Source organism: Melospiza georgiana, chromosome 31 (assembly GCF_028018845.1).
Source record: "Melospiza georgiana isolate bMelGeo1 chromosome 31, bMelGeo1.pri, whole genome shotgun sequence".
Lineage (NCBI taxonomy): Eukaryota > Metazoa > Chordata > Aves > Passeriformes > Passerellidae > Melospiza > Melospiza georgiana.
Genome location: NC_080460.1, coordinates 2,232,484 through 2,255,161, shown reverse-complemented (window position 1 = coordinate 2,255,161; position 22,678 = coordinate 2,232,484). Strand labels below are relative to the sequence as shown.

Below are 22,678 nucleotides of genomic sequence, written 5' to 3'. Positions count from 1 at the left end.
GCCCCCAACGCGCCCCGTGCCCAATCGGCTGCCGCTCCCCTCTGGCTCCAACCAATCGGCGGCGGCCCCGCGCGCACGGCTGGCGCGGCTTAAAAGGGCAGCGGCGGGTGGGCCCCGCCCGGCGCGGGCGGTTCCGGGGCGGCGGCGGCGGCACCGGCGCATGGCGGCGCTTCCGCTGCGGGCGCGGCGGCACCATGAACTACATGCCCGGCACGGCCAGCCTGATCCAGGACATCGACAGTGAGTGTCCCGGGGCCGCCCCGCCGTGGGCTCCGGCATCCCGCTTCCCCCGGTCCTGCCCCGCGGTTCCGCGTTCCCCGTGCAGCCCGGTGGGTCCCGGTGCTGCGGGGGCCGTGCCCGATGCTCCGCTCTTCTTTCCCGTAGAGAAACACCTGGTGCTGCTGAGGGACGGCCGGACGCTCATCGGGTACCTGCGGAGCATCGACCAGTTCGGTACGGCCGGGCTGGGCCGGGGAGCACCGGGGATGGCGAGGAGGAGGAGGAGGAGGAAGATGAGGAGGGAGCCGTGCTGCTTTCCCAGTGTGGTTGTGCTGGGGGTTGAACCTCTGGACCGGGCGCTTCCCGGGGTTTCTCCTGCACTGGGCGCTCCCCGTGCCGTGGGTGCATCCAGCGCTGTGGTTCTGCTTGATGGGCAGAAGCACCGGGCGATGTTCATCATCTTCCTCCCGGACCCGTGATGTTCATCCTCCTCCCGGGACCGGTGGTGTTTATCATCCTCCTGCTGGGGTGATGTCCATCCTCCCGGCCATCCTTGCTCAGAGCATCACCATCATCTTCTGTGCTGCGGGGTCTCGGGTGGGCTCAGCTCGGAGCTCGCTGGGTCTCGGTGGCTTCAGTGCCCCGGCTCCGGCAGCCACCGAGTGCCAGGGGACAGGGGGACACTGCTCAGCCGCGGTTCACGGTGGAACGTCGCTGGTTTTGTGTCTGTCTCGTTGTTTTGCTGCAGCGAACCTGGTGTTGCACCAGACTGTGGAGCGCATCCACGTGGGCAAGAAGTACGGCGACATCCCTCGGGGCATCTTCGTGGTGAGGGGCGAGAATGTGGTGCTGCTGGGGGAAATTGTAAGTGCTCAAATCGCACTGCTGGGCGGGGTTATGCTCGGTCTGTCTGTCTGTCTGCTGTGAAACGTTGCTGTTGTGTTGGGCTGGAATTGGAGGCAGCTCAGGCTGAGCCATCACAGAAAGGCCAGCCTGCAGGGCAGGGCTGCCTCCTGCTGCCACAGCTCCTCTGGGATGGCACAAGGACAAAGAACAACTGCAGCTGGTGTGGCACCGCTGGAGGGTGGCACTGCTGCCTGCCTGGTAGCTCCCTGCTGGCTCTGCCCCAGCAGACACTGTCTGGGATGGGCTCAGGAGGAGCTGAGCACTGTTTGCTAAAGGATCCCCTTCCCAGGAGACCCCTGCCCACATCCCCACCCCTCAGAGCACTTCCAGCACCTCTGTTTTCTGCCAGCCCCACTGTTTGCTGGCACTCGCTGCGTGGCCACAGGTGACTGTATGTGCTGAAGGCTCCTTTCTCCTGCAGGACCTGGAGAAGGAGAGTGACACACCTCTGCAGCAGGTGTCCATCGAGGAGATCCTGGAGGAGCAGCGGGTGGAGCAGCAGGCCAAGCAGGAGTCGGAGAAGCTGAAGGTGCAGGCTCTGAAGGAGCGGGGCCTCTCCGTGCCACGTGCTGACACATTGGATGAGTACTGAGGGGCTGCTCCTCTCCTGCAGGGAGCCAGGGCTGCTCCAGGACCCCCCTGGGCAGGCACACACTGCCTGGAAAGGCAGGTTTCATTTTCAGATTGTCTTTTCCGTGGTGCTGGTAACTGTACACAAATCATGCCTTTGGTCTCCTTCTGGAGAAGGAGATGAGGAGGGCCCGGCGCACTGGGAGTGCAAGCATTTGTGTTTGGGAGGCAAATCACTGCTCCTTGGCTTTGTTTGCTTTTTCCTCCTCACATGACTCTGGGTGAGAGTTTCCTTGACATGTAAATAAATCCTTGATCCTGACCTCGATGGTTTTCCCGTGTTCTGGCCCTGGCAGTTCCCTCTCTCAGGATGAACACAGCTCAGGCCAGCTCTTGTCCCCTCTGTGTGTGCTGTGCAGGGACAGATGGCACCCCTGCTCCACTCTGAGACAATGCTGGAGCCTGTTGTGCACAGATCCTGCTGTAGGAAGGGAGCAGAACCTGGGTACCCCAACACAGAGGGCAGCAGAACCCCTGTACCCCAACACAGACCAGCCATACCCCCCCCCCCCCAGCCAGGTTGTGCCATTCCCCTGCAGCTGAGCCTGCTAATTACCAGCTGAACCCACTAATTACCTGCTGCTGAAGAGCTGCTGCACCTGGGCACAGCCTGGAGCTCCAGCCCCTCCTTGTTCCATGGTGCTGGGGGAGCTGCTGCAGCTGTGTCAGCTTTGCCCCGAGGTGTCCTGGCCCTCCCTCCCGTGGGGAGGAGAGTCCTTGGCCTCAGGGCTGGCTCTGGGCAGCTGCCAGGCCCCAGGAGCCTCTTGGTGTGGGCAGGGAAGGGCAAACCTCGGCAGGGACAACACAGGGCTGCTCCCCTGGGACTTCTTTGGGTGAAGAATCCACGCTGGGGGGACAGAGGACAAGCCCAGCCCAGCTTGCTGGGGCTGAGCACTGGCAGCTGTTGTGGCCAGTGCTGGCCCATTCTCACTCACTCCCTTTGGGGAGAAACATTTCTGCCCCGTTGGGCTTGAGTGGGTGTCGTGGGTTTGGGGGTGGCAAAGGTTTAAACAAGGAAATGCTATTTCTTGTTCTAACAAAACTGAATAAAAAGCATTAATGGAGCTGGTGCCTGTGGCTGGGAAGTCTCTGGCAGGCAGGGGTGGCTCTTTGGGGGTGTTTGTGCTGCTGCTGTTTGTTTGGGGGGTGTTTTGGGGTGAGGGGGGATCATTACAGAGATGCCTAGGAAGGCAAGGGCTGCCCAGCCTGGTGCTGGGGTCCCATCTCTGCAGCCCAGGGCTTTGGGGGTGTAAGGAGATGGTGGGGGTCAAGACATGGATCCATCCTTGCTGTTGTTATCTTATCGGGGTGTTGGGTGTTACCTCTGTGGCACTCTGTGGTTTGTCTGTGCTCTGCAAATAGCACCAGGGCAGCCTTGGGATGGGGCTGTGCTGCTGCAGAGGGACAGGGTCACCCTGACAGAGCCTGGGAACGGGCTGGGCGAGGGGAATGTTCTAGAAGGAAGCTCAGCTGGGCAGGTTGGAGGGTTCTTGGGTCCCTGAGCCTTCAGGTCCTGGTGAAGCTCCAGTGCCTTTGGCTGGCATCATTTTGGTTTTTGTACATTTGTACTGCAAGCCCTGTGTGTGGTGACTTTGTGCAGGAGCCCGGGTCTGTGGGGGCTGAGCTGTCCCAGTTAACCAGATCCCCCTGAGGGTTCCTGCTGCCTTTTTGGGCTCTGTGTCCTGCTCACCGGCAGCATTTCCTCCCGTGCTGTGGCACAGTGTGCCTGTGTCCCCTCCTGAGGGCACAGCTGGGCTGGTGCCCTCCAGCCTGGAGCCAGAGGGGCGGCTCTGCGTGGTTTGTTTTGGTTCTTCTCACAAACAACTGCGTGTCCTTGTGCCGAGGCCTCGCGCTGGGAGCGGCGCCTCCATCTGGGATAAGAAGAAGCCTGGATTGCTCCAGCCAGGGGCTCCCTGGATCTGGGATAGGAACCCTGGATTGCTCCAGCCAGGGGCTCCCTGGATCTGGGATAACAGTCCTGAATCTGGGAAAACAGCCCTGGATTGCTCCCTGGATCTGGGATAAGAACCCTGGATCCTTCCCAGCCAGGGGCTCCCTGGATCTGGGATAACAGCCCTGGATCACTCCCTGGATCTGGGAAAACAGCCTTGGATCTGGGATAAGAACCCTGGATCCTTCCCAGCCAGGGGCTCCCTGGATCTGGGATAAGAACCCTGGATCACTCACAGCTCCAGAGGGCTCTGTGCCCTCACTCCCAGGGCACGGGGACTGCAAGGGCTGGGGCACAGCACAACATTGGGGTGTTTCTGGTGTCCCCAACACCCAGACCTGTCAGTGTGTGCTCGGCCAGAGCCCTGGGCTGGGCATTTCCAGGGCTTCCAAACCCTCTCTCCCCACCTGTGCTGTGCAGGGAGGTGGGAGCAGGTGGGTGAAGCCCAGAGCTGTGCCATGACCTGGGAATCACACTTGTGGGAGCGTGGCTGCAAAGAGGAGCTCCCAGCGAAGGTTTTGGACAGGGATAGCACAGAAGAGGAGCTCCCAGCAAAGGTTTTGGACAGGGATAGCACAGAAGAGGAGCTCCCAGCGAAGGTTTTGGACAGGGATAGCACAGAAGAAGAGCTCCCAGCAAAGGTTTTGGACAGGGATAGCACAGAAGAAGAGCTCCCAGCGAAGGTTTTGGACAGGGATGGTGCAGCTGCTGGCTTCCTCCTGCTCCCTGCAGCACCTCCCTGCAACCCCACAATGCTGACCTGAGCCTGAGGTGTTTCCTGGCCCATGTGGAGAATGGCAGCCCTGGGGAGCAGCAGGAGCGTTCTGGAAGGCAGGTGGGACTCAAATCAGCTCGGGAAAGCTGGGGGACAGGCAGGGGGGGACAAGAAGCTCCCCATGGCCAGGCTGCTGGCGCAGTGAGGGGGTGACCTCCCCCTGGGCCACGCTGTTGAAATGGGGGAGCAAGGTCAGGCTCCGTGCAGAGGGTGCAGGGGCTGACGTCAAAGCAAGCAGCTGTAATTCACAGGTTCCTGCGAGTGCTGCTCTCCAGGCCGTAATTCATGCCAGAAATGTCATCTCAGCCTTGATCATTATCGCTGCTCCGCCGTGCTGGGGCAGATAACGGGGCCTGGCGAGTAGGGGGGCTGCTCCTCACTTCAGCCCAGGCTCAGCAGCTCAATGGGTTTAATATTCAGCTTTTGTGAGGTCCCGTGCACAGAGGCTCAGCCTGGCTCGTTATTCCACAATTTGTGGAATATCTGTGGTGGTGTTTGCAGGGGTCTGAGGATGAGGGAAGAGATGAGGATCTGACTCCATGTTTCAGAAGGCTGATTTATTATTTTATGATATATATTATATTAAAACTATACTAAAAGGATAGAAGAAAGGATTTCAGCAGAAGGCTAGCTAAGAATAGAAAAAGAAAGAATGATAACAAAGACTGGTGACTGACTGAGACAGTCTGGTTAGGGTTAGGACTGTGATTGGCCATTAATTACCAACAACCCCATGAGACCAATCACAGATGCACCTGTTGCATTCCACAGCAGCAGATAATCAACGTTTACATTTTGTTCCTGAGGCCTCCCAGCTTCTCAGGAGGAAAAATCCTAAGGAAAGGATTTTTCAGAAAACATCACGGAGCTGTTCGGGGGGGTTCTGCCTGCCGTGCCCGGGGCCGGGGCTGTTCAATGGGGGCTCTGCCGTGCCCGGGCCCGGGGCAGCTCCGCAGGGCCCTCACGCTCCCGGCCCCGTGTGCTGTGCGCGGGGAGCGGGCCCGGCCTTGGCCCGGGGGCCCGGCCCGCCGTGAGGGCCCGCAGTGACGGCGCTTATCTCCCGCCTGACGGGGCAGAATCCTTCAGCACCGCGTACTTAAGGCCGAGCACGGCGGGGCCGGGCCAGAGCAGCGATCGGTGCGGACGGACGGACACCGGGACAGCGCGGCCATCCCTGAGGGCACCGCCACAGCCACTGCCACTGTCACTATCACTGCCCAGCCGACGCTCCAACCCCTCAGGAGATGCTGCCAGCCACGTCCAAGCTCTGCGCCGCCATCTCCTACCGCCACCTGCGCAACATGACCGGTGAGTCCGGCTGCGGGCCGGGGCAGCTCCTGTCCGGCTGCCTGGGGCAGGATGGGACTGAGGTTGCTCCTGTCCGGCTGCCTGGGCCTCAGGGATTCTCTCCCCACTTTCACAGGCAGAGTCAGATTTTCTGACAAGTTTATTAGAGAAGCTCCTGTTGGGTCACAGGCTCCACAAAGGGCTCTCTTTCTTCCTGAACTCCTCAGAGTGGTGGCTGGGGCCTCGGCGATGTTCTCCCCACTCTGCAGCATGTTGGGTTCGGTGGTTTACTGTCCCTGAAACCCTGAGCCCTGTCACTAAGGGGCTGGCTCATGTCCCTGTGACCAGCTCTGGGTCACACTCCCCTGGCTGTGAGGGTTTTGTACTTCTGTGCTCCATTTCCATGCTCTTTCCTGCACGATGCTCCTCGGTGTTTTTACTGCTGCATGTTTTGGAGCTGGATCCAAGCTCAGGATTGCTTAGAAGCACCTACCCCAGGGCAGTGTGATGGCAGCCAGCTGCTCCCTGTGCCTGTAGGGACACCGAGATGGTGACAAGCAGGGACTTTTCCATGTTGTGTGTTTAAATGGGGGAAAAGACCATGGTGAGGGCCAGGTGGGTGACATGCTCTCTCCCCAGGTCTGAGGAGACAAGCTGCCGTGGCCATCAGCCAGGAGCTGAGCAGGCTGGCCAGCCACAGCCCAGGACCCAGCACCTGGATCCACCAGGTGCGCAGGCGAAGCTCCTTGCTCAGTAAGTGACACACCTGAGGGGTCTGTTCCTTCTTGCTGGGGAGGGACCCTCACAGGCTGGGGGAAAACCTGCTTGAGGGAGGGCTGTGCTTCTGCTGAGCCAAAGGCAGAGTGGGAACTGGGTGTAATCGCCATCCCCTGGGCACAGAGATGGGTATTGGCATGGATAAAGCTCATCTGGCACATTACACTGCTCTTGCTCAGCCCTGCCTCTCTCTGCAGGCTCAAGGCTGGAAGAGAAACCCTTCAGTGAGATGGAAATGTCTTACATCAAGCAAGGAGAGGAGGCCCTGCAGAAATCCCTCAGAATCCTGGAGGACCAGGACGACTGGAAGACAGAGACGGTGGCGGTGGGTGCTGTGCCCTGTGGTGCTGCCTTGCAGCCCTCCCTCCCCTTGAGAGCAGCTCTGGTGCTAACTCTGCCCTCCCCTCTGCAGGGAAACGGGGACAAAGTGCTGAGCAAGGTGCTGCCAGATGTGGGGAAGGTGTTCCGGCTGGAGGTGGTGGTGGACCAGCCCCTGGACACGGTGTATGGAGAGCTGGTGGACAACATGGAGCAGATGGGAGACTGGAACCCCAATGTTAAAGAAGTCAGGGTAGGAGAAATGTGTCACACCTGTCACTGCCAGCCTGTGTTCAGTGCATTTCCTGCTGTAGATGCAGAGGAGGTTTTGCAGAGGAGGTTTTGCAGTATCTGTGTTGAGGCGAGTCTGGAGCAGTTTCTGTGTGATTAATTCTGCAGGAAATTAATGCAAGTGTAAGGAAACACCTTGCATTTTCCTGCAAGGAGCTGCCAGTTCTGCTGGAAGTTGGGGCTGACTGGGGAAGAAATAGGCACAGAGAATCATAGAGGCAGTAAGGGAATAGTTTTTCACTCAGGAATTAAAAACACCTCTCACCTGGGGGCAAGCAAGTGTGACCGTGTTCAAAGGGGTTCTGAGATGAGGATCTGACTTCATGTTTCAGAAGGCTTGAGTTATTATTTTATGATATATATTACATTAAAACTATACTAAAGGAATAGAAGAAAAGGTTTCATCAGAAGGCTAGCTAAGAATAGAAAAAGAAAGAATGATAACAAAGGTTTGTGGCTGGGCTCTCTGTCTGAGCCCGCTGGGCTCTGTTTGGCCATTAATTACAAACATCTAACATGGGCCAATCAAAGGTCTACCTGTTGCATTCCACAGCAGCAGATAATCAATGTTTACATTTTGCTCCTGAGGCCTCTTAGGAGGAAAAATCTTAAGGAAAGGATTTTTCATAGAAGTTGTCTGCGACAGCAAGTATTTGGAATTATTGTCATTGTCAAGTCTTTGTCAGACCCCGTATCTGAACACCTGGTGGCCAAAGGCAGCTTTTCGCTGTGCTTGCAGCCAATGAAAGCTTTAATTCTGATCTGCAGATCCTGGAGAAGATTGGCAAGGACACGGTGATCACCCACGAGAAGGCGGCCGCCACCCCCGGGAACATCGTGGGGCCGCGGGACTTTGTGAGCGTGCGCTGCTCCAGGAGACGCGGCTCCACCTGTGTGCTGGCAGGGATGTCCACCACCTACGGGGCCATGCCCGAGCAGGAGGGCTTCATAAGGTACCCACACCTGCTCAGCCCTGTTAGGTGTGAGCAGGGAGGAGATTCCCACAGGGCACCACGAGGGTTTTACTGCAGGCTCAGGGTCGCTGGGTTTCTACAGGCAGAAAGCCCAAAGTGCAGTTTTGAGGCTGGAAAGTCCGAGTTGGGGTCTGACCTGAGCCTCTCTCCCCGCCAGGGCTGAGAATGGTCCCACCTGCATGGTCCTGCGCCCGCTGCCTGGCAGCCCCTCCCAGACCAGGCTCACCTGGCTGCTCAGCATTGACCTCAAGGTACCTGGGCCTGGGGGAGCCAGGGGGAGCCAGGGGCACTGAGGGAGGCCAGTTCTGCTCACAGGCTGTGTCTGCTCTCCCCAGGGGTGGCTGCCCAAGAGCATCATCAACCAGGTTCTGTCCCAGACACAGGTGGACTTCGCCAAACACCTGCGGCAGCGCCTGGCCCGGCCGGTGCCTGCGGCCTGCTGACCACCAGGGCCTGCTGGCCACCACAGCCTGGTGACCACCATGAGCCACTGACCACGGCCTGCTGACCACCACAGCCTGCTGACCACGGCCTGATGACCACCATGACCTGCTGACCACCACAGCCTGCTGACCACAGCCTGCTGACCACCACGAGCCATTGACCACAGCCTGCTGACCACCAGGGCCTGCTGGCCACCATGAGCCACTGACCATGGCCTGCTGACCACCAGGGCCTGCTGACCACCACGACGTGCTGACCATGTCCTGGCTGACCACCACAACCTGCTGACCACGACCTGCTGATCACCACCTGACCACAGCCTGCTGACCACCACAGCCTGCTGACCACCACAACCCACTGACCACAGCCTACTGACCATGACCTGCTGACCACCACAACGTGCTGACCACGACCTGCTGACCACAGCCTACTGACCACCACAACCCACTGACCACTGCCTACTGACCATGACCTGCTGACCACCCTGTGCAGGGCTTCCTTCAGGAACCAAGTATGGAATCGTGTCACTTCAATTAGCCAGGCCTTTAATAGCAGACTCCACTAATTAATGCACAGTTACACTCAATAAATAGAATGGTTTATTTATTGAAGCTCGTTGTGTAAGTGCAGGACTAAAAATTTAATTCCTGCAGTTGCTTAACTGAGCATGTGCTGGCCCAGTCAGCCAACTCCACCCTCCCTAATTACTTTCAATGAATAAATAAAGCTTTAATTAGTGCTGTCTACAATTAAAGGTCTGGGCTAATAGCTGACTGGGAAGGTACATCCTCAGTGAGGCAAACACAAGCCTGACTGAACCTCAACTTTTACTCTCCCTAAGCTCAAACACACCACTTACTTAATTTTGTTAAGCTCTAATTTATTTTTTTTTCTGTACCAACAAATAAGAAATGTCAAATTATTTATTCACCCAAAGCTCTGCAATGATGATCATTAGGCCCCATGTAACTCCTGTGCACAGGAGATCTTCAGCTCAAAAGATCTCCAAGTGTAGCTACTTTGAGTTTCAATGTCGTTTGTAACAATTTACAAGACAAAAACAAGAATAAAAAGAAGAGTTAAAGCCTTTATTTTTAAACTGGTTTCCAGTCTGTGGGGAAAAAAAAATACAGTTTGGACAGAAGCCCAAATTTCAGTCTTGCATGCAGCCGTGTTGTTCCAACAGAGCCATCCTGGCTGGGAGCTGTTGGCCACCACCAGCCAAACACACCTGAGCTCAGGGGTCACTGCAGCCACAGCTGGCAGGTCCTGAGCTGTCACAGCCTGGGAGAAGGTTCTCCAACACCCCCAGCAGCACAAAACACCCTCCTGGGGCAGTGGGGAGCTGTGAACACACACACACACACACACACACACCTGCCAGCCAGGGCTGCATCCTCCTCGGCCTGTTGGCTCCTTGGCTGATCACTGAGACACAGATGGAGCTTCCTCTGCAGCAAAGCCACAGTGCTGGGGTTTAGGGCTCCCAGGGAGGGCTCCTCCTGCCATCCACCTCTGTCTCCACGTGGTACAGGACATCTGCCAGCGTGTGCTCCACCACGGCCCCCCAGCCCATGTCACTCATCTGCAGGGGGAAGCACAGTGAGCTGCACTCCTGGACAAGGAGGGACCACACAGCCCAGGGCTGTTTCCCTCCTCAAAACACTTCTGGCAGGGGGGAAATTCCAAGTGTTTCCTTGAACAACAATTCAGCCCCCTTACTGACAAATGAGGCCAACAATCTACCAAGAGGAACAAGATAATAGCACCTATTATTTAATTAAAATGTAACAATTCATTTGGATATCTGTCCTTATGCATTTTTTAACACAATCCTTTTGGCTCCTTTAGTCCAGGTATTGAGACTGAAGGGCAGGTACAGGTGTGCTATGAATCACACCAAAACATCTTTGATTTAAATAATGAGGTTTTTCAAATGAAGTAAGAAGTTCAGTTTTACTTACAGGATGGTAAGTGATGTCTCTTGGTGGATACTTGAAATATGGCCCAAAGTTTATGGAAACCTGTGGAAAACATATTTTCATTAAATCTAAAAATCCAGGGAAATCTCTTTAGTCCTCTGTCCTCATTCCTTCCTACTCCTGAGCCTCTCCACACCCTGTACAAGTCCACAGGAACAAACATTTCTGATGTTACTTCAGCAATTTGATAATCTTGTTACACATGTGAACAGCACGATTGTTCCAGAGCACTAAAATGATTCCCATCTTTCCTTTTCACTTGGCACACTTCTGGATGCCCACACTTTGTGCATGAACACACTTGGTGTGTGAAACTGATGGATTTAGAAATTCCCTTTCAAACACCCCTCACTTACCGTGCAGCCTTTGTACAGAGAGATAGCAGGAAAATAAACCCCCTCAAAGATGTCCTTGAAGGCAACTCCTTGGTTGACACCATTCTTGAAGAATATGATCTGAAAAATGAAAGGTTTTCCCACTGATGGTGGCTGTCAGGACACAGCAACCCTGACCAGATTAATGCCTGCTCCCTTTCACTCAGGTCAGGCACGAGTTGAAGTGACAGCAAAAACTCACCTGGCTTCCAGGGGCTTGCTTTAGGCTCTTCTCTGCTTTGTCCACAAAATCCTTCTCTTCAAAGTACAAGTAGCTTTTGAACTTGATCAAAGCCTGAAAAAGCAGCAAACAACATCAGGAACAAGCCCAAAATCTGTTACCTGTCACCTGCTCAGGGCCAGGCGTGCCTGGTGTCAGAGTACCTGTGAGGAGTGACTCCCACAGCTCAGAGATTTCAGAGCCAGGAGGGGAAGGTGAAAGGAGATGTGGGCAATCCCATCCTGGAGTGTTTTGCTTTCTTGAGATCAACACTTTGGGCCTCTCCCCCAGGAACCACAGAGGTATCAAGAGGCAGGATGGGCACAAAAAGGGGCACAGCAGCTCATTTTCCACTTTTCCACCTGCCAAGGCTTAATCCAACAGTGAACTTGCACCTCACCTTGTCTTTGTAGGTGTCAGGCAGGGATTTGGCTGTCTCAGTATCCTCTGGAAGGTTGATATAAAACCCCAGGACATCTCCCTGTCCATAGCCAGAGGAATAGTGTTTCCCTATGGACTGGTGAAACTTGGTTCCCTTTTTGCTGCGCCAGGAGTAGCTGAACTTGTCGTATCCCAGAGGGGCCTGGAGGTTCCCTGCAGAAACAAACCCTTCATGGTGAACACAGGGAGTGCAGCAGGAGCACCTGCTGAGAAATGTTTTTATAAGATTATTTACCCAAGGGCTGTGACCAGCCTAATCTGGCAGCTGTGTCTGGAGGCATCTCATCCATGGAGATTTCAAAGTACCAGGCTCCTTTCCGCACGCCGTGCGAGGCCCTCACCATGGAATAGCCCTTCTCCCCAACCACAGTCAGCCTGTCATCAGAGATCTTCAGCTGGGGAGCTGCAGGGGAGCACACACTTGTCATTTTTAACGTGGCGATGTCAAAAGGCAAGTGAACACAGAGGTGGATTTAAGCTCTGACTGAGATGCCTCTGGAAGGAAACACAAGTGCACACCCTAAGGAGCTCTGTACCTCGGTCATGTAGCGCCAGGAGGACTCTCTCATACAGGCAGGCTCTGTACAGGTCCCCAGGAATTGGTTTTCCTGCCCAACAGTCCAGCTCCAGCTTCTCAGGGTCGGGGGCGTGGGGGTCAGGCTCGGCCAGGATGTAGCGATAGCCGTCCTTGTTGAAGGGGTGCTCCAGAGGGTACCCGTGGGGGGGCAGGCGCTGGGCTGCGAACAGCGGGTCACTGGAACACACAAACACCACCGTGGCATCCCCAGGGGCTGCCACTTGTCACCCCAGGACACCCCCTGCAGAGCTGTCCCTGTGCTCAGGGGCTGCACAGTCATGTACTGCAAATCACTGCTAGCCTGTGACCCATCAGTCACTCATGATGCCATCAGTGCAAGAAGTGTTTCTCTTCAGTACTACTGAAATCAGGTCTATGATTGATGTCACCAGTGACATCACAGGAGTGACCCCCAGACACCCACCAAGGGCACAGACAGCTGGGAGGCAGCTTAGGGCATCACAAGTGCCACTGTCCCTGCCTGGTACCTGTGGGAATCCATAAAATCAGAAAGTTTTGGGAAAGCTGCACAAGGCAGGGCTCAGAGACAGCAGAACTGTGATTAGAGCTAAGCAGCAGCCATAAAACAAATCAGCAGAAAAATTATGTAAAAAGTAAAAAAGTAAGGACAAATAGAACAATGGTCTGTGTATTAATGCTTGTCTAGAATAACTCTCTAAGCTGCAGAAAAGTTTATCTAGTGAGATATTAGGAAGGTTGAAGCTTAATAATGGAGCTCTGTGTGTTGTGTTTTAAGGCTCACAAGCAGGTATTGCATTTGAAATAAGCAAGCATTGTTTAACCAAAGGTATCTGTGCTTATAGTGGTTGAACAGAACTACTGTCAATATAGAATATATACTATACAGATATAAATACTGTCAGTGTGCTTTTGCTTTGTGTGATTGGTCAAAAAACTTTTAAAGTGAGTTGTACCACTAAGTTCTTGGTCTGCTGCTGAGGATATGAACTAATGGCATCTTCCCACTGTCATAACCAAGTAATGAGAGTGATGCTGGGAAATCAAACAGCTCAAGGCACGTTCCCAGCAGTCCTGTCCTGTTTGTGATTTGTACACAGCCCCCAGCCAGCGATAGCACGCATCCCTGCGCCATCCTCATGCCCATCCCTGTGCCATGCCCCGTGCCCATCCCTGTGCCATCCTCATGCCCATCCCTGTGCCATCCCCGGGCCCACCCCTGCCCTCCATGGCCCCCCAGCTCTCACCTCCGTGTTTTCTTGGCCGTGCCCGTGGTGCCCCCGTCCTGCTGTTTGCGCTTGGCCCCTCTGCCCTTGCCGCTGCCCCCTGCAGCCATTCCCCCTGCACACACAAACCAGCCCTGCTCAGGAGCTGCTGCTGCCCAGTGCCAACCCCACGGCATCCCTGGGCACAGAGGGGCAGAGCAGCCACACCAAAGCAGCTCCTGGGCTCAGGTGCCTTTGGCCACGGGTGCTGTGAACCAAACTTCACTGCCAACGAGCACAGCAAAGCCCACAACTTTCATGTGGCTTCTGCTCAGCTTTTGAGGGCTCTGAATTTGGAGCGGGAGCTAAAGATTGAGCAGCAAAACAAGCTCAATCTGAGCTTTTCAGGTGAGAATTAAGAATCTTTTTCTGCAGCAGCACTGGGATCCACTTCAGGGGCTTTAATAATATTATTCTTATTATTGGAGATTCCAGTCACAGCCCAAATCACAGCCACCAACCCAGTGACCCTGTGCTGGAGGAACACTGACACCAACCAACAAAAAGCACTCAGTGTTCAATTTCCATCTACAAAATAAAATACACCTGAGTTGAGGAAAAATGAAAAGCAAGAGGTGTTTCTCTTCAGTACTACTGAAATCAGTTCTGTGATTGAGCAGCAAATTAGCTTGAGCTCAGCACTCAGTAATAAAACTGAGTGTGGGAAAAGCTACATGTCAAACTTAAATTAATATCAGCAGGTTTAAACAAATTAAATCATACATGCATTTTGTCATCTTGCTATTTCCAAAGATATCACTGCTGATTTACAGGGAAAACTATGGAAATTTCATGTACTGTAGACAAACACCTTCACAAACCACATCTGTGTGGTAACTAAAACTCCAGTCAGCTCTTCCATTACCAGCACTCCCTTACAGTGTAAGGGATCCAAACCATCCAGGGAATGCCATATTCTGCACAAACATGACCTGAACCAGCTGCACTCCCTGATTTCAGTGCAGACAAACATTCAGGCTCTCCAGTTTGTCAGCCTTGCCCAAAAAACCAATTATTGCCCAACAAACCACTGCACTGTAAATTTCAGACCAATTGTTTAAGCATTAAAACTACAACATCAGGTCAATCGATACAGAAAAAATAAACATAGGAGTAAAATAAATAAACAAAACCTTTAAATCAGTCAAGTAGGGCAGAATATGGCAATTAAAAGCTTCTAACTACTGAGATTAAAGACTGGAATTGCTGGTTTGTATTGAAGTCCAACTGCAATCACATCAGGGCACGCTTTCATTTTTGATTGACTTTGGCTTCTAAGAGAATCGAGCAAGAAAAGCTTTGCAAACAGCAATACTTAAAGTTTTAGAAGCTGAAAGGTAAATATTTACCTCCCAGAGAGGCTCCACCTGCAAGAACAGAAGTGGCACCACATGTTTGTCAGTCTCCCAGAAATGGAACAAAAAACAACCAGTGCATGACATGGAAACAACACACCTGAGATATCTCTAACCTGCTTTAAAAAGACCCAAAAACCTCCTGCCTGCACTACTGGGATGTGTTTAATAAAGATTATTAATACATAAAGTCATTATCAGTTAATTTACTGCAGCAGGGCTGCCCTGAGTACCCTCAGCAAGATGGGAAACAGGAAATCTGAATAAGTCAAGGAGGAAATTTAAAACCATTCTAGGAGCAAAGTGACAAGCTCAGCCTTCAGCGAGCACCTTGATTTATCTTGTCACAGTCAAGAAAGGGCTGAACCTTCCCAAGACACACAGTTAATCTTTCTATAAAAAGGCACAGAGAGACTTTCTGAGCATAAGCATAAGCTCAGTTTACAGGACAGTTTCACTGCACTGGGAAATGCAGCTTAGTCCCAAATACCCAAACCCCCCCTGAGTAAAGAACTTGCCATTTAAGCTTCCACTCGTGGACACAGCGTTGTTCTGTTTCTGGTTGTCATAGGCTGGACCAATATTGGCAAGATCCTGCAGGAGATCAGAGGGAACACTCTGAGCCTGCTGGGGCTCCCACCCACCCAAAATCTGCCCCTTGACTGGGCAGAAAGGGATCAGTGGGACCCCACCTTCCTCCTGTCTCCCATCCCATACCTGATCCAGAAGCCCAAATTTGGGATAATCTTCCTCTGGGTCTTTGCTGCCTGGGTCTGGATGCTCTTTCACCAGGAACACATCTCTTTCTTTACACTAAAACAGAGGAGTTTTAGTTACACAGGGTAAGATCACAACAAATTCATTAACAATTTTTAAACCCCAGTAGTTCCTATTAATGATAGCTACCTAAGAAGCATCAGCAGCTCCAAGCCCAGATGCCAGAAACCCAAAGCCACAGATTTCCCCTCAATCCTTACCATGGTTTTGACAATATTATTGGGCCAAGTCATTTTGCCAGGCCTCTGCCGTGTTGTCATACACTCCCAGTATTTATCAATAAAGGGGATAATGTCCTGTAGGAACAGAAAACATTTGTGGCAGCTCCTCCTCTTGCTGGCTGACACCACCAGTGCTGTGAGCTCCCAAAGAACCAGACCTTATCCTTGGAGAACATTGTTTTGGGGTGCTCATCCTGGGTCCTCGACTGCCACGTCAGGTTGGCCAGGGCACTAAGGCACATTTCCTTCAGATCTGACAAACAAAACACCCCAATTACACCTGGGGGAAAAATCAGACACCCAGACACAGTGATCACCCTGAGAAAACTGCAAAACCTCCCAAATTCTGTCCTGAACCAGTTATACACCTTCATAAATAACTAGCAAATCATTTTTAGAAGAAGCCACACATGGTTGTAAATATGAGATTTTGGGTCATTTCCCACAAGTCTCAGCAGAGCCCACCCACTGATTTCAGACAAAACCAAGCCTCCAGGATGATCTTGCACAAAACATCTCCCAAGGAGCTGTTCCCAAACTCACTTGCTTGTTTCCTCAGGAAATAGGTGTTCCCACTGTGGTGGCACACGTTGCAGTGGAAGCTGTAGTTGGTCATGAAGGGCAGACACGACCTGGGGGAAAATCAGCTTTGTTAGGGCTGGGTACAGTGCAATTATTGCATCAGGTTCAAGAATCCCACAATCTGTGAGGCTGGAACGGCCCTCTGAGTCCAGTTTGTGCCTAATCCTCACCCTGTCCCCAGCCCAGAGCACTCAGTGCCACCTCCAGCCCTTCCTTGGACACCTCCCCTGCTCCTGTCCCTGTTCCCTGGGACTCCCCCTGGCTGTCCCCTCCTGGCAGGAGCTGTGCAGAGCCACAAGGTCCCCCCTGAGCCTCCTTTTCTCCAGGCTCAGCCTCTTTCCAGCTCCCTCAGCCCCTCCTTGTGCTCCAAACCCTTCCCAGCTCCATTCCCTTCCCTGAACACACTCCAGCCCCTCAGTGCTCTTCTTGGAGTGAAAGAAAATTAATTATTCTTTACTACACCGGGTTAAGAAATTAATTATTCCAAGTATTCCTCCCCTCCCTAAAAGCACAGACTGCTACCAGTGGTATTTCATGGGGGCGCCTTTATCACAAAGCTTTATTTACACAACACACCAACTACTCAAGGACACGGGCAGGTCCTTGGGAGCTCAGACTCCAAACACTCCATTTCAAAGCCCCGTGCTGGCCCTGCCAGCCATCACCTACGTGGTGTCGATGCCGAAGGTGTCAGCCGTGAACCACTTGGTGCAGATGCCACACTGCAGCTCGATCTCGCCCAGCTGCCGCGCGTTCTCCTCGTCCCCGGAGCCGCCCTGGGCATCCATGGCTTCAGCGCCATCCCCGGCAGCGTCCTGCAAGCGGAGCAGAGCCAGGAATCCAACAGTGCCCGGGGCAGGCAGGAATCTGAGAGGGAATAAATCCTTTCCCCTAACCCACGGCTCTGCTGCGAGCAGCCCGGAGCTGTTTTGTACACTCCACTCTGGAGATTTAACTTCCAAAACAATCCTTTAAGGAGGCAAAGGAAGCAAATCCCAAGCTGGCGTTAAGGGACGCTCCTCCCCGGCCGAACCAACCCCTCCGTGCCCACGGCACCGGCACCTACCAGCGGCTCCTTCCCGTTGGCCGACTCGGTCTCCAGGGCCGCGCTGGCATCGACCATGGCGGCGTCCCCCCTGCCAGGGCACAGAGATCAGAGCGGAGCCCGCACCGGCGCTCGGGGGCACGGCGGGGACCCGGGACCTGGCGGGACTGGGGCTGAGGGAGCCCCGGCACCCGGTGTGACTCGGGCTGAGGGAGCCCCGGAGGGTCGGGACCCGGGGCATGGCGGGACTGGGGCTGAGGGAGTCCCGGAACCCGGGGCATGGCGGGACTGGGGCTGAGGGAGCCCCGGAGTGCCGGGCCCCCCATCCGCGTTCCCATGGTAACGCGACCAGGTCCCGCCGAGCCCGGGCAGCGCGGGGCTCCCACGGGACAGCCAGGGAAGGGACATACCCGGTCTCGGCGTCGGTGGCGGGCGGCTCTGGCGGCGCCGGGGGCTCCGGGGCTGGGGGTGGCTCCGGGGGGGGCTCGGCGCCCTCAGCCGCCGCTGCCGCCGCCATGTTCGCGCCGCTGCCGCGAGAAGCGCGGGGATCTCGCGAGATTTGGGGCGCCGGGAGCGCGCCCCCTGCTGGCGGCCGCCGGGAGCGCGCCGCGGGGCGGTGTGACGTCACTCTGAGCGGCCGTGACGTCACCGGAGCGGGGCTGACAGCGGGGGCTGAACCGGGAGCGGGTCCCGGTGTCCCGCGGGAGGAATGAGCGTATTTCGTCCCAGCAAGGACGAGTGTGGCCTCTCTGGGTGTTCCGCCACCGAGATTGGGGGCCAGGGGTGCCCCCCGTGCTGCTCCGCCCGCCAAGGACTGACCGGGCTGGGATGTGCCCGGGCCGCTCGTCCCCGGGCTCTGGGGACAGCGGTGACATCGCACAGAGCGGGGGTGGCCGCCCCCAAACCCCGGCCACAGGGACAGAAGGACGGAGAGGGGTGGTGGGGACGGAGGGACAGACGGACAGGGAGAAAGAAAACTGGGGGAATGCAGGGATGAGACAAGGATGGATGGATGGATGGATGGATGGATGGATGGATGGATGGATGGATGGATGGATGGATAAGGCTGGAGGCAGCGGGGGAAGGATGGAGAGAAGGACAGACGGAGAAAGAGCAGGGCGGGGGACGAGGGCAAGGGAACGGGGAGGGATGGCCGGGAGGTAGATGGGGGCGGAGGGGAGGGAGCACAGAGATAGGGACGGAGGGATGGGAAGAGGGACGGGGAGAAGAGGGGAGGGGGCTGTGGGGAGGGGGCTGCCGGGGCGGCGCTCGGGGCCGCTGTACAAATAGGGCGGCTGCGGGCGGCCCGGGCAGACATGCGGGTCCCGCTGCGCTCCGTGCCCGCGCTGGCGCTCTGCGCCTTCGCCCTGCTCCGCCTGGGCAGCGCTCCCGCCCGGGCACTCACCTGGGCACCGAGCGGAGCGTCCCCGCGGGCACCGCTCACCTGGGCACCCACCGGAGCGTCCCCGCGGGCACCGCTCACCTGGGCACCGAGCGGAACGTCCCCGCGGGCACCGCTCACCTGGGCACCCACCGGAGCGTCCCCGCGGGCACCGCTCACCTGGGCACCGACCCCCGCCCCGGCCCGCGCCCCGCCGCGCTGTCCCCCGCTGATGCTGCAGCTGCTCCGCGCCCCTCCCGCCCCGCTCCGCGCCGCCGCCGCCGCCGCTCTCAGCCTCTCCCCGCACGGTGAGTGGGGCCGCGGGCATCCCTGTGCCGGGACCGGCACCGACCCTGAGCATCACTGTCCCGGGACCGGCACCGTCCCTGAGCATCCCGGGACCGGGACCGGGACCGGCACCGTCCCTGAGCATCCCTGTGCCGGGACCCGCACTATTCGCAGGACCGGCACCGTTCCCGTGCTGATGTCCCCGGGATCAGACCCCGTCCCCGGGATCAGCACCGTCCCCGGGATCAGCACGGTCCCCGGGATCAGCACCATCCCTCCTCCCGGGATTGCCGCTGTCCCTGTCCCGGGACCAGCGCTGTCCCCGCGCATCCCTGTCCCCGGTTCCCCCTGTCCCGGGCATCCCAGCCCTGCCCGAGGCTCTGGTGCCTCTCAGGTGGATCCAGCTGCTTTCTCCCGACCCTCAGGGTCTCATAGCGGGGCTGGTGCCCGTCCCCCCCAGCTCTGGCACCCCTGGCACCGCTCCCCTCACCATTCCTCCGCCTTTCAGGCTCCCTGCACAACGGCTCCCACTGGTCGCTCTCCTTCGACATGTCCTCGCTGTCCAGCAGCCAGGAGGTCAGTCTGGCCCAGCTCCGTGTCCGTCTGTCCGGCCTCTCCCGCGCCCACAACGCCTCCCTGGACATCTACCACAGCCAGCGCCGCCGGTGCCGCCCGGACGGGGCTTGCCCCCACCAGCTCTTCCTGGGCACCGTGGTTGGCACCCCCTCTGCCAGCCAGGCCTCCTGGAAAGTCTTTGAGGTCACCGACCTGCTGCGGGGCTGGCTGCACCAGGCCGTGCCCGCCGGGCAGCAGGGCCGCTGGGATGCGAACGGCTCCGCCGCTCCCGCCGCACCGGGAGACACCGACGGCGGCGGGGACGCGGCGGACAGCGTGCTGCTGCTCGTCTTCTCCAAGGACAAGTCTCCGGGCGAGCACAGCCTCATCAGGACGGCCGAGAGCTCCAAGTACATCATGCGGGAGAGCGGCTGGAGGGGCGCGGGGCCGCGGCGGCAGCGCAGGACCAGGACGGACAGACAGCGCATCAAAGGCGGCGCCCCGCGGGAGCAGGGCCGGCAGCAGGGCCGGCCGCTGTGCCGCAGGGTGGACATGGTGGTGGATTTCGAGCAGACGGGCTGGGGCAGCTGGATCGTGTACCCCAAGAGGTACAACGCGTATCGCTGCGAGGGGCTGTGCCCCTCGCCCGTGGACGAGACATTCAAGCCCACCAACCACGCCTACATCCAGGTAAGAGGGCGCTGCCCCCGCATCCCCCTCACCCCCACACCCCACCAGGGGGGTATTCTGCCCTTGCCGTGTCTCCCGCAGAGCCTGCTGCAGCTCTACAAGCCCAACCTGGTGCCGTGCCCCGCCTGCTCGCCGGTGAAGATGAGCCCCCTCTCCATGCTCTACTACGAGAGGGGCGAGGTCGTGGTCCGCCACCACGAGGACATGATCGTCGAGGAGTGTGGCTGCAACTGAGGCACGGCCAGGAAGGTGCACAGGAGCGCCTCGATGCCCCGGGAGCGCTGCACGGAGCAGCAGGGTGACCCTGAGGCTGGCACAGGAGCCGGGGAGGAGAAGGTGCCCGGCAGCTCTGCGCAGCCACAGTGCCTGGCTGGATCCGGGCTCTGCGTGGAAAAGCCACCAGGCACCTCCCTGAGGCTGCACCCAGTGTTTGCCAAGGGGCTGGAGGGTGCCCTGTGTGGGGCAGAGGCAGGGCTGGGCACGGCTCCCTGCCGTGGCACAGCTGCTTTGCCCAGCCGTGGGAATCACCAGGGGCCAGAGGTTCTCAGGAGCCTGCAGCTCCAGGGTCTGGCCGTGCTGAGCATACACACCACTGGGGTGTTCAATTTCCCCGCGGGTTTTAAGTGTTTCTTCCGATAATTTTATTATATTTCTATTAAAACTGTCACATTTCTATGACAACTCAGACAAGTGGATGTATTTGCCAGTGTCCAGAGCCCCAGCTGGCAGATCCAGCTGGGCAGATGTTACAAACAAATAAGCACAGCTCTGCTCGAGCCTTTTCCCCCTCATTGGAAGGGCTGGTAGTGAAAAGGTCACGGCTGTACAATTCATCAATAAATTATATCTATTAAAAATGCCCATTGGGTTCTGCTGATTTTTGCTGTTGATGGCGTGCCAGGGTGTGAGTGTCCCCTTTTCTGTGTCCCCTCTGTTGCACCCACAGCTCCTCCCTGCTCTGAGAGCAGGTGAGCTCTGGAACTTACCAGAGTGAGGGGCTCAAGAGATGCTGCAAAGCTCCAAATCTCACCTGAGATAAGCACGAAGCTCTTCCCACCCTGGGCTGCTCAAGGAGGCACCTGCAAGCGCGGAAGGGGAGGCTGAAGGGATTTTCCTGCTTTATTTACCCCTGGGAGATAGGGGAAGGGCCGTGCCCTGCAGGAGCAGGGAATTCTGAGCTGTGTGGGGCAGGCATCATCCAGAGGGGTCCTGGGGATGATGCTGGGGCTGGGGGTGATGATGGGGATGAGGGCGATGATGGGGCTGGGGACAATGATGGGGCTGGGGGCGATGATGGGGCTGGGGGCGATGATGGGGCTGGGGGCGATGATGGGGCTGGGGGAGATGATGGGGCTGGGGGCGATGATGGGGCTGGGGGAGATGTTGGGGTCCCGAGAGCCCCGGGGTGAGCGTGTCCTCCTGCATGGCAGCCCCGGGGAGGGGGAACAGTCCGGGTTTGGCCAAATTGATCAGTCCGGGTTTGGCCAAATTGATCAGTCCGGGTTTGGCCAAATGGATCAGTCCGGGTTTGGCAGCCCTGGGGAGGGGGAATTAGTTCGGGTGTGCTGAACAGATCAGCCTGGGTTTGGCCGGGTTTGGCAGCCCCAGGGACGGGGGATCGATCTGGGTTTGGCTGAACTGATCAGTCCGGGTTTGGCCAAATTGATCAGTCTGGGTTTGGCTGAATGGATCAGTCCGGGTTTGGCAGCCCCAGGGACGGGGGATCAGTCCAGGTTTGGCTGAACTGATCAGTCCGGGTTTGGCCGGGTTTGGCTACCTCGGGGAGGGGGGATCAGTCCGGGTTTGGCCAAACGGCTCTGTCCAGGTTTGGCCAGGTTTGGCAGCCCTGGATAGCAGGGATCAGTCCGGGTTTGGCTGAATGGATCAGTCTGGGTTTGGCCTGGTTTGGCAGCCCCGGGAGTGGGGATTAATCTGGGTTTAGCTGAATGGATCAGTCCGGGTTTGGCAACCCCAGGGAGGGGGAATTAGTCTGGGTTTGGCAGCCCCGGACAGCAGGGATCAGTCCAGGTTTGACTGAATTGATCAGTCTGGGTTTGGCCGGGTTTGGCAGCCCCAGGGAGAGAGGATCAGTCCGGGTTTGGCCGGATTGATCAATCTGGGTTTGGCCAAATTCATCAGTCCAGGTTTGGCCGGGTTTGGCAGCCCCGGAAGAGGGGATCAATCTGGGTTTGGCCGAATGGATCAGTCTGGGTTTGGAAGCTCCGGGGAGAGGGGATCAGTCTGGGTTTGGCCGAATTGATCAGTCTGGGTTTGGCCGGGTTTGGCAGCCCCGAGGAGGGGGGATCAGTCCGGGTTTGGCAGCCCCAGCACCCCCAGGCTCACAGCTGGACAGGGACACAAATCACGCCTGGGG

General features: G+C 56.8%; 4 protein-coding genes across 6 annotated transcripts; 3 read left to right on the top strand and 1 right to left on the bottom strand.

Annotated features, from left to right (window-relative positions):
- Positions 1-133: 133 nt before the first annotated feature.
- Positions 134-2,634, top strand: LSM1 (LSM1 homolog, mRNA degradation associated). 2 transcript variants are annotated; one of them, XM_058042472.1, is made up of 4 exons: positions 134-240; positions 385-453; positions 968-1,083; positions 1,547-2,634. In XM_058042472.1, exons 1-4 carry the CDS (start codon positions 195-197, stop codon positions 1,715-1,717), a joined length of 402 nt encoding a protein of 133 aa, XP_057898455.1. In that variant the 5' UTR covers positions 134-194; the 3' UTR covers positions 1,718-2,634. The 2 variants fall into 2 exon arrangements, with proteins under 2 accessions (XP_057898455.1, XP_057898454.1); XM_058042471.1 differs by lacking the exons at positions 134-240; positions 385-453 and having other exon boundaries at positions 529-1,083.
- Positions 2,635-5,725: 3,091 nt separating this feature from the next.
- STAR (steroidogenic acute regulatory protein) lies at positions 5,726-8,571 on the top strand. The gene is made up of 7 exons (XM_058042505.1): positions 5,726-5,789; positions 6,408-6,521; positions 6,743-6,870; positions 6,958-7,116; positions 7,923-8,107; positions 8,286-8,379; positions 8,464-8,571. Exons 1-7 carry the CDS (start codon positions 5,726-5,728, stop codon positions 8,569-8,571), a joined length of 852 nt encoding a protein of 283 aa, XP_057898488.1.
- Positions 8,572-9,639: 1,068 nt separating this feature from the next.
- On the bottom strand, positions 9,640-17,874 carry ASH2L (ASH2 like, histone lysine methyltransferase complex subunit). 2 transcript variants are annotated; one of them, XM_058042541.1, is made up of 17 exons: positions 17,801-17,874; positions 17,412-17,481; positions 17,015-17,160; positions 16,307-16,395; positions 15,922-16,016; positions 15,743-15,838; positions 15,483-15,578; positions 15,284-15,359; positions 14,760-14,777; positions 13,393-13,486; positions 12,126-12,343; positions 11,825-11,992; positions 11,549-11,742; positions 11,131-11,223; positions 10,911-11,009; positions 10,537-10,596; positions 9,640-10,157 (listed from the first exon to the last, which is right to left on the bottom strand). In XM_058042541.1, the coding sequence occupies exons 2-17, from the start codon at positions 17,466-17,468 to the stop codon at positions 10,050-10,052; spliced, it is 1,707 nt and encodes a 568-aa protein (XP_057898524.1). In that variant the 5' UTR covers positions 17,469-17,481; positions 17,801-17,874; the 3' UTR covers positions 9,640-10,049. The 2 variants fall into 2 exon arrangements, with proteins under 2 accessions (XP_057898524.1, XP_057898525.1); XM_058042542.1 differs by lacking the exon at positions 14,760-14,777.
- A 1,131-nt stretch (positions 17,875-19,005) lies between these two features.
- Positions 19,006-21,116, top strand: NODAL (nodal growth differentiation factor). Its single transcript, XM_058042487.1, has 3 exons — positions 19,006-19,079; positions 19,568-20,304; positions 20,386-21,116. The coding sequence occupies exons 2-3, from the start codon at positions 19,609-19,611 to the stop codon at positions 20,536-20,538; spliced, it is 849 nt and encodes a 282-aa protein (XP_057898470.1). The 5' UTR covers positions 19,006-19,079; positions 19,568-19,608; the 3' UTR covers positions 20,539-21,116.
- The last annotated feature ends 1,562 nt before the right edge of the window (positions 21,117-22,678 follow it).